We start from the raw sequence: 10,467 nt of genomic DNA on the forward strand, positions 1-10,467 counted from the left end.
TTTCAATAATAAATGAGCATCAGAATTTCTATAAACTTTAATAAAAAAAAATTCATATCATTAATTTATTATGTTTTATTTTGGCTTTATATAAAATAAAGTTACTGTCTATGTCAGCTTTGTATAACTCGGGGGAGCATATCTACGCTTAATAAACTTAACAATGTACAATGGAAAACTACTAACTGCTGTCATAACAGCAACCTTCCATACAAATCCCCATGTCAAGATAAAGGTCATGTCTAAGAGAGTAAATTATAAGAATGATATTTATGCAGACTTGAAAAAATATAGTGTATTGCTTACCAAAATAAGTAGGTAATAGCCACATTGAACCAATATATATCATAATTGTCACCAGCTCTGATATTACCATAATACGGTGCCTAATAATATTGTGATTATATTAACCTATGATAATCAATAGTGTATGCCATATAATTTAGTTACCAGGTATTGATTTCAAGTGCAACCATCAGGAGTTCGTTAAGAATTAAGGCAGTGAACGAAATTGAAACAATATGAATAAATTCATCTTCAAACAGTAGGATGGATAAAACCATAATTGATCCGCCTTCGTAACATTGAGTAAGCATCAAGAGCATTAAATATATATACGAGATAATATGGTAATATTACCTTGGTAAACGCTAATAAGTAGCCAAGTGAAAAAAGTACGATTGGATAGTGAACGTCCCTTTCAAAAGGTAAAAAAAAAATACGTTAGTAAAAAGTATATCTGATTTACAAAATCTACTAGCTTACCTTTGTTAGCTCTTTGTAAAGCTCAGGGTATAGAAGAGCAATATCTTCGTTGACATCTTGATCTAAAACAAGTGAGAATACAGGCGCCATGGTGTACAGTGTAGCATAACTGTATTTTTTATATGTAATTAACCATGCCAATTAGAAATAAGTTAGAAATATATGTGAATAAACAAGAAGAGTTTACCCAACAATAAGCATGCCCTGATAAAGAGCAATGGGCGCAAAATAAAAAAGAGCAGAGAATACGGCTTGCATAACGGATATAATTAAACCACGATGAATGACAAATTGTGATAACTTTGCAGATCTCTTATAGCTGTTACGACCATGCCATACTAAAATAGTTGATAGTATATAAGTACTTGAGCCTAATATTATCTGGCGATATTAGCCACTTACACAATAATTTTGTCAGATGGCTAAATTGAGTGATGGAAAAGTCTGCAGCAAGGGAGGCTTGCTTTCCTTCTTTACCAACAATACCAATTCCTACAAGCATATAACCATTTGGAGTCAACAAAGCAATTCAGGCCGCTTTTTCTTCTAAGTGACCTTACCAACATCGGCAGCCTGAATCATGCTCACATCGTTGCCACCATCACCAATACATAAGACGCGCTTGCGAGTATATTTTTTAATTAATCTTGTGATATCAGCCTTGAAAAAAAATACATAGTTTGAGTATCATTATATTTTTATCTACTTGTTATATATATACCTTTTGCGTTGGGGAGCATCGGCAACAAACGACTACTGGTAAACGTGTGGCTACTTCAATAAATTCATCCTTACTACTATCAAGGCAAAGTTGGAGTGACTCTCCGTCAATTACAAGACAGCAGTCTGTTTGGTTTCTTAAATGATCCAGCTCTTCCAGAACTTCCACTGGCGACTTCACTAAATCGTATGCGTGTATATAATTTAAAATATTTTTACTTTGATAGCAGCTTTTATTTGGTACATACGTTTGGAGACCTGGTATATCTGCTGGTTACGGGATACGAGTTTAGAAGATACAGCAATACATGTAGCAGTTTCAATTTTATCTCCTATTTATACACATAAATATATTTGTTAAGTATTTACATTTATTGTTTTATGCTCACTTACCTGTCAACATCCATATCTTTAAATTAGCATTACGCATCTGCTCAAGTGTGTTCTTAACACCATCCTGAAGCTTGTCTTCCACTCCAGTCAATCCAAGAAGCTCCAGGTCAGTTTCAAGCAAGTTCTCAACAACAGCTTGTTTACGCCCGTTTCTGTCCAAAAGAGCGACCTCTGCCTCATGATATCTAAAAGTTTATTATAAGTAATTAAATAAACTCGACATTTCTTGCCTACTTTTTTCGGAATTCTTCATAAGCTTCTTCTGAGAGTTTCTTCTTTGCAACTACTAGTGTCCTCAGACCTTCTCTAGCCATATTTCCGCATTCCTCTTCTAGCCTAAGTCCATATATAGTTAATATATTAAGCCAGAAGCGCGATGTATTAATCGTACCAATCATTGTATTGGACAATACTAGTCATAACAGAATCTGCACCCTTTTCATAGAATGTAATCTCGTGAGTGAGCTTGTCCCGAATAACAATACCCATACGCTTTGTTTCACTTGAAAAGGGAAATATATTCAAAATATCAAAATCGAGTAACATATCGTTTGCACGAACATGGAGCTGCATTTTGTTCACATCGCGAGAAACAAGAGCAAGTCCCATCTCTTCTGTCCATTTAACGATGGCTACTTCATCTGGGCTAGAGGCTTGATATGTAACTTCGTTATTTCCTTCCAAAACAGGGGTTACCTATAATATTAAAAAGGAATCAAGAATAAAGAGTGAGAACAAGTCTAAACCAGCAGCAAACATAACATATATTACATTATGGCATAGGGCAAGTGCTTGAACAATATCTTTGACACGGTACGAAATATTTCGTCTTCCTTTCCCTGACATGCCTATATTTTCAGATCGGAGGAAGATCATGCTTTAAGTCAGAAGGAATACAATCGTGTAAATTCGGATTTTATATTAAAGAAAAATATATGTATCAATGTAGTATATATTGTAATGTTCTTTTTTCGAAGGAAAATAACTATGTAAAGTATTTTTATTTACCAGTGTCATGTTTTTCAAAAGCTGCTCCCAAGTGTGTCACGATATCATCCATGGTGTCCAATGTGTAAGACATTGTGCCCATATGAAGCTTTTTTAACTCCATATCTATAGTAATAAAAAAATGTAAGAACTATGCCTCTCCCCCTAAGCAAATTGTCTATATAACCACTACCATTTTTGGTGAGAGTTCCTGTTTTATCGGATAAAAGATATTCGATTCGTCCCAGTTCTTCTGGTAGTGTGCTTGTGCGAACAATTGTGCCTGCAATTTCTTCATCTCCTTCAATTTGGCGTGCGTAAACTGTTTTTCCCATATCTAGATTTACACGCAAACTATGGGAATCAGGCACCAAAAAAATTAATTGGACAGTTCGCACACTCAATATTCTGCTGTATATTAATACAATACCTGATTGGAATAATGGAAGAGAATAAGATTAAAAACCGGAAAACGTAAATATACCAGAGTCCATGAAATCCATTTAGTCCGACCATAATAAATGACATTGCCAGAGTAACTACAAACAGAATCTATTCGATATTATTTTCCGGAATGATGATATCAGCAGTCTACGCATACAAGCTTTTTTTATATGCTCTTCCATATTACCTTTGCAAGTCTATTGACTTCTTTATCTAACAATCCAATTTTTGTTTTTGGGTGACTTGTGTTCATAACGGCACGTGTATCCTTGCCAGTGTAAATCACGAATCCGACAATAGACCCAGACGCCAAAACTGTGTTTGTCCATAAGGAGTTTTCAACACCAAGAGGCTCTAGTTGCTCACTTCCAGTTTCAGGATCCACGTGTGAATAAGTGCCGACAAAGTTGTGAATATCTTTGTGTGGTGAATCGGCTAATTTCATAGTAAAAAATGTTATATATTGGGGCGTGGATTGGTCAAGGTTTACCATAAATTTCGCCTGAACAGTTTAAAAGTTCTTCATTGCATGAAAGTCTCTGGAGAGATGGCACAGCCAGTCTGAGTTTCCAGTCAGTTTCTCCGTCCAATTGGTCTGTTCTGATAAAACTAGCTCCACTTTCTTCGGTTGTTCTTAAAAGAATCATATCGGCAGGAATCTAACAAACCATGTTAAAATATTCACATATTTTCTAGTCACTAAAGCAATTAGATAATGAACGTACACGCTGGTCCTTGTGAACAACAATGAGATCTCCTACTCGTATTTTTGAGCTCGGAATATTTATAAGCCCTGAAGAAGTGAGAGTTTGGTATTGCTGTGAATTGGCTTCTTTATCTCGTTTATGACGCTGGTAATCATCCATTGCTTCTTTACTGATAGTAACCAGAAGTACAAAGCAAAGAGGCCCGAAATAGGTAAGGATGTAACCTGTATAAATTAAAAAAAAATAGTTCTGGTTTTATAACGAATCCAATATTTTCTCCTTGGTATCCAATTGTCTTACCGATCTTTAATGCTGGTACAAATTGAGAAAGGGCTACGAGTAAGAAGTACAGGTTGAAAAATATAACAAACTAGTGCATAATAACAATATATAAACACATAATCGTTCTGGTTAAAAAAACCCTTACCTGCTCATACAACACAATTGGTATAAATGTGAATATATTGTATTTCTGATTGACAATGATATTTGGCGTAAACTTCTTCTTTATCTTATCTGAGTTGGTAAACATAAACGAGTAAAGAAAAATGACATGTAAAAGTCCAGCTATAATTTTGTATATTACCATTGCAATTAAAAGGAATTGTTCTCGGCTGTTGATTGTTTCTCGATTTTAGAAATTTTAACGGAATATCTGGTATTCTTTTACGTGAGGTTTTCCGTTGTTTGGATCGAAATGAGGATTCCTTAAAAGGCAATCAAGTCAACAATAGCTTTTCAATTGTAGCATAATCTACAAGGAAGAGTCATTTACCCCCAATTCTTCATCCATTAAAGGATCCTCATCACTGTGAATTGAATCTGATGTCCGAGACTTTTTTTCCCTTTCTTTCCAGAGAAGGGCATTAGTCTCTGGAGTTCAATTGGCCTAGAATCTCTTCGCATTGCCATATCTCCAAGAACAAAGACAAAGTCTCGGCTTGTCTGACCTTAATCATAAAATGGAATGCTGCTGTTGATTTCATTATCCGACTATAGTACTACGTCACGTGCTGCTTAGCCATTGTACTTCGCCCAGCAATTATTTCAATCTTTGGGAAGTGCCAAGGAAGATTGCTTTACAATGACATTTTTGTTTGTCTACCTTGACAATTTTTCGGTGAATTGAGTAAAATTTATTTATAATGGAATATGACTGATTCTAGCCCTGTCAAGCTTTAATTTTCTCTAACTTTAACTTTCTTTTTTGTTAAACAATTGGAATAAACTAGACTCAGCTGTGAAAAAGTCAAAAGGAAACACTGAGAATATATATATATAATGCCGAACTCCTTATATAAAAACTTTGAATAACTAAACTATCTTATTTGGCTCACTCTAGAGAGGCATGTCTCTTTATAGCGCAGTATTGCTTTAACCGATTCACTTTTTTTAATATATCTATCTATCTATATTCTTACTCACGCACGCTACATTAATTCCCTGATAATTTTAACTTCGTTAATTATGTCTTCTCGACCTTTATTTATATTTAACTCATAATACACCACTCTTAAACCTTCTTCATGTCTATTCTGTCTTATCTCTATGAGTATATTACAATCAAGTCTCTTTCTACGTTATTGGTGACTTCACATTAATGGGAAAGGTATGATAAAACCGCCTAATATTATTGTTTTTATCATTGAACCTGAATAGTCTAAAAAAAACAGTAACTGTCAAGTATGTAAAGCAAGTATCTTACCATTATAGCTCACTTTGAAAGTTTAAATTAAGTACAAAAATAAATCAAGGTTTCCAGATGTTCTTTCTTCGTTTTGTTGTAGTATAGATTATTTACTATTAAAACTAAATTTAATTCTCGGTTTCATATGTAAAAAGCTTGATTTTTCTGTAATGGTTAAGTACTCATTATAATTTTAGAAAGTAACAAAACATCGACTATATATGTATATACAGTAAATATATTCAAGAGTTTAATATATTGTTCTTGGCTGCAAATTCAGCTTTTGCTTTGATATTTTTACAGTATCTTTTGAGCACTCACATCTTAATATAACCCAAAAAAAACCGGCATACAAATTAACTCTGTAAATGAATCAGCTAATAACCGGTAAGTATCAAAATTCCACTCTACTTTATATAATGATAATTGTGCGCCCGATTGAGATAAATAGTAGATAAGTAGCTAAAGTTAGGAATAAAATGGCACACCATATAGGAATTAAATTTACACAAGAGAGCTTCTGGCTATCAAGTTAGTTCTAGAAATTTGAAAGGCTTTCATAAGTTTAGACAAACGGATAGTACGAATAGGTAGTGAATACTTAAATTGATTACTATAAAAAGCACATCAGAAACTTTAGGAAGACATATTATCATAAATGTTACAATATGAGTATACAATGTATGATACAAAGAAAAAAAAAGCTAAACAACAAGCGCAATTATTACTACTTGGTTTGAACCAAGGTTTTCAATTTTTGTATGGGTTCTATTAGTTTTTGTTTTGGTATCAAATATTTATAAGAATAGAATATTTAAATAAACTTAGGCGAACAGTTTTTTCTTTCTTAGAATAGTGTGGACATTGCTTCTTAAAATGTCCCAATGGTAACAGCTAGTCTACCTTGTGTAATTTAGTATTATTGAAGCAAACGATATATACAAGAAATTAAAAGTTTTTTAAAGAAAAAATACAGAACATAAAAATAAAAATTAAAGTGATCATAAGAATTAAAAGGGGATATAGGAGGAGAGGAAGTTGACGCGTGTTTCAAACTCTAAGGTAATGTACAATCTCATACAACAAAGACCTAGTTGAATATGAAAACGTGGCTATTTTTTTTTATTTTTTTTTTGGTTGGGCAAACCCATGAGGAGAAGTGGCTATTTTATGACATCTACATATTGGTACTTTATACTTTATGTCTGTCAAATTATCTTTAAAGCCTGTAATATAAAAAGACTTGTAGGTAATGATGCTTACTTCTTAAATACACCCAAATCGATTTTTTTGTGCACAGTCTGTGTAAATACAATGAGCACGTTTACTTGTGTATACACCTCGCCACGACTTTTCTGTCTTTCTTTCAGACACGCATTTTTTATACCTTTCCATCTCTCTCATTCCAATGCATCTCCTTTACAATCTCCATGCAGATTAGCCAAATTCAGTTATAAGTTTCACGCCATTGCTATTCTCAAAAATTATTTTGAGTTTTCTTAATGAACTTTATAGATAAAAACGACCCATAAAATCAAACACGGTAATCAACACAATGATAAGAATACCCATATTATATTGTATTGTATTATATTTATCTTCAGATTTATTTAACTAGATTAATTTTTCTTATTAATGAGACTTCCTAATTACAACATTAACCTCTTCAATCAAGTAAAAAAAAAGTTTGAACGCGTATTTTTTTATTAGTCAACAACAGTTTAAAAAATATTTTATTTATTTATTAAAGATATACATAAAGAAGCTATTTTATTTTATATGATTTCACTTAATGTTTTTTTACATGAGTAAAAAAATAAAAAGCATGACACCAAGTTCTTTGTCCCCGCATTACGCGGCTCAATCTCCCTCAGGACGTAAACCTGACTTGGTAGCGAAGGAGGTGTGGGAATGGTGTTAATCCGTGGCGTAAGACAACAACCGGGTTCATCCCAACTGCCCTATCTCATCACTGAGAAGGGCCTGCGAACGTACCAGAGAAACCTACCACAAAGTAGCAGGGTCCAGCGTGTTCGACTACCAAGCAACACCGTCAGTTCCAAAGAGCTTCGAACAAGGATTTCATGAAGAGTCGGCAGTAAACTCCACTTCCTCCCCGTCCTCCACTCAATAAACTTTCATGATGCTAACTCGGCGGCAGCTTTTTTTAAACATTGCTCGTCGCCATTGTTTCAGAAATTATACAATTAAATTCACAATTCAGAACAATGTTGATCTGCGCCTCTAAGAATTAACCAAGAAGCTAGAGACGACGCACTTCCGCTTTTTCCTGCACAGAATGGAAAAAGAATGTCTCCCAATCGACCCATAGGTAGCGCGTCAAACTCAACTACAGGCAATCAGGGGGTACCCGTCTCCAGAGTATAAAAAAAGCTAAAGAGAAGAAAACCGTGTCGGTTGAATGGGCTTTATTTTGATATACCCGCAGTCTGCGACTAAAGTTTGGGACTGCGCTTTTTTTTGCCAGGGGTGTTTTTTGCCTCCCACGTCAGAGCAGTGACATAGCTGTATACTCTTTTTTAGTAGGATTGTGTAACTATTCTATGACAGTAGTAGAAGCTTATAAAATTTAACTAAAACATTTGTGCAAAATATCTTTGCAAAGTAAAGTGAAGCAAAGAAGTAAAGAAGTAAAAAGAGACGAATGGTTTAGTTTTGATCGGTGTAGCAATAACTCTTAAAGTGGAGTACAAGTTTCTATAACGGCGATTCGTAGGTTACTCTAAGCTGGTCTGTGCGCTTTTTATTCGAGCGTACAAAGGGATTTGTTTTTTCTTTTGCTTGTACAAGTAGACACAAAAGAGACCCAAAATTATTTCAAAGCGATACGAAGTAATAAATAAAAAAGCAAAAAGTATAAATGTACATTATCTGAATTATCACAGTGCGGTAGGTGGCGGAATTTTGAGTTCAAGGTTGAGTTATATTGAAATGAGGTTATACCAATAGTTGAATGTACCAAGGTGATTTTTAAAGAGAATAAATAAGTATATTGTTTTATTATATTAATTTTAGAATATACAGCTATGTAAAATTTACTGTTTTCTGGTCTCGACATTTTGGACTAGCTGTCTAATCATGCTAGCACTTTTTATGAGTTATTTTTTTTTTCGAGACTACTCCCACAATCTTGGCTTTTACTTTAAGCTAATTAAATATCCAAAATATATCATGGATGTCGTTAAAAATAGCATATACTAGCTTCATAATTTACATAAATATTGACCAAGCTTCATATCATATATTTTCATTTTATATAAAGTAGAGCCGGAAATAATATTTGAAGTGTTCGGGATTGATTTTGGGGTTAGTATCTCAATATATGAAAAAGTGGATACTGTGAGAGTGCTATTTATTAAAAAGACAAAATAATATTGTTTATATCCGTTATTATTAAAATCCCTATAATTCAAATCCCTGTTGTGTAATGGTTGGTTTACACTGTATAAGTGTGTAGTGTACATGTACCTGATATGTAACAGTTCCGGAAATTGTTAACTTGCCAGGTTCATTAGCAAGAAGAAACCAGTGTTTGGTCGTGGAGGCTGCTCTCCACTCAATTGTGCTGTGTATACCACAATATTCATGCCATTAATTTGTATTCAAGATTTTATTCTAAGACTATTTGTATTTAGATATTTTTTTTTAAAGATGTCAGATGTAGTTTTGATTTGATATACATATATGTGCAAACTACTAAAACAACTGTTTCTGTTTCCCGTGCTATTAAATTGCCATGTCTTTGTTTGTTTGCTTTTATATGACAATTAAATATTAACTACTATCTCGTGATCTTGGTTTTGATAATGTATATTGTGAGACTAATATAAGTAATATATATACATATATCTATAATATTTTAATTGTAGCTTATAAGAACATGGCATACGGCACTATAATAAAGCATCTCCTTATACTTCAAAAGGATAGTATATATGTATTGTCAAGGTTCTTTAAACTTGATCTTAGGTATAGGGTGGAGCAACACAATAGTTCTTTTTATAAATTCATTTTTATTTGATTTATCAAGCTTGCTTTAGACTAGAAAATAAAGATCTAAGAATATAAATCTAAATCTAAATCTATCAAACAATATCAACAAGTGCCACATCGGTGTAGTCCATATCATCTCCTGTATCTTTGATGATACCAAATACATATTTTCCAGCTGGCTCGCTCGAATCGAGAGTAATAGAAGCCATTCCAGCATTAAGATCAATTGAATCAGATGCCTGATAAGGAGTTCCAAAGGTATAGTCGCCGTTGGACTCTTCAGTTGCAGGGATTATGAAAGCATAGTATGTACCAGAGCATGTTCCAGTAAGATCCCAGAGAGCTTCGTAAGTTCCGGAGCTGTTCCATACAGTGCCATTGACGGGATATGTGAGAGAGAAGCAGTTGATATTCTCAAATTCGGGATTTCCTGTAGGGGCGGCACAGACCAGACCGAGAACCATGGCAAGTAAAGCAAAAGCAAAAGAAGTCTTCATGATAAAATATTGACTGAAGTGAATGATGATTGAATAGACAGATGATTGGAATAAATTTACGGAAAACAATGTCCAGTATTTATAGTAAATTTAGCTTAGATATTAAGAAATATGGCTCTTTTTTTTTCTTTAAAAAAAAGCTCTTTGGCTTATTGATTCATTTTATTTACTTTTACTAGCTTTTAGAGGTTGTCTTTAATGGAAGTTTCAGCCTAGTATTTTGACATCATTCTCATTTTTCTAGAGACAATGG

The 10,467-nt window shown here is 33.6% G+C and overlaps 3 protein-coding genes across 3 annotated transcripts; 1 reads left to right on the top strand and 2 right to left on the bottom strand.

Moving 5' to 3' along the window:
• Positions 1 to 48: 48 nt before the first annotated feature.
• On the bottom strand, positions 49 to 4,935 carry PHYBLDRAFT_31637 (hypothetical protein). The gene is made up of 24 exons (XM_018439979.1): positions 4,792 to 4,935; positions 4,603 to 4,723; positions 4,444 to 4,532; positions 4,317 to 4,386; positions 4,035 to 4,240; positions 3,800 to 3,968; positions 3,497 to 3,744; positions 3,296 to 3,417; positions 3,059 to 3,219; positions 2,887 to 2,991; positions 2,650 to 2,711; positions 2,270 to 2,574; positions 2,113 to 2,214; positions 1,879 to 2,063; positions 1,734 to 1,817; positions 1,487 to 1,665; positions 1,326 to 1,425; positions 1,168 to 1,257; positions 953 to 1,103; positions 766 to 874; positions 619 to 697; positions 451 to 574; positions 307 to 386; positions 49 to 242 (listed from the first exon to the last, which is right to left on the bottom strand). The coding sequence occupies exons 1-24, from the start codon at positions 4,807 to 4,809 to the stop codon at positions 109 to 111; spliced, it is 3,093 nt and encodes a 1,030-aa protein (XP_018289433.1). The 5' UTR covers positions 4,810 to 4,935; the 3' UTR covers positions 49 to 108.
• Positions 4,936 to 7,528: 2,593 nt separating this feature from the next.
• PHYBLDRAFT_147888 (hypothetical protein) lies at positions 7,529 to 7,837 on the top strand (the record flags this gene model as incomplete). The annotated part of the gene is made up of 2 exons (XM_018431968.1): positions 7,529 to 7,580; positions 7,638 to 7,837. The coding sequence occupies 2 exons, from the start codon at positions 7,529 to 7,531 to the stop codon at positions 7,835 to 7,837; spliced, it is 252 nt and encodes an 83-aa protein (XP_018289434.1).
• A 1,972-nt stretch (positions 7,838 to 9,809) lies between these two features.
• On the bottom strand, positions 9,810 to 10,214 carry PHYBLDRAFT_147889 (hypothetical protein; the record flags this gene model as incomplete). Its single annotated transcript, XM_018431969.1, has 1 exon — positions 9,810 to 10,214. The coding sequence occupies one exon, from the start codon at positions 10,212 to 10,214 to the stop codon at positions 9,810 to 9,812; it is 405 nt and encodes a 134-aa protein (XP_018289435.1).
• Positions 10,215 to 10,467: the final 253 nt, after the last annotated feature.

The sequence above is a fragment of the Phycomyces blakesleeanus genome (genome assembly GCF_001638985.1).
Source record: "Phycomyces blakesleeanus NRRL 1555(-) unplaced genomic scaffold PHYBLscaffold_16, whole genome shotgun sequence".
NCBI lineage: Eukaryota > Fungi > Mucoromycota > Mucoromycetes > Mucorales > Phycomycetaceae > Phycomyces > Phycomyces blakesleeanus.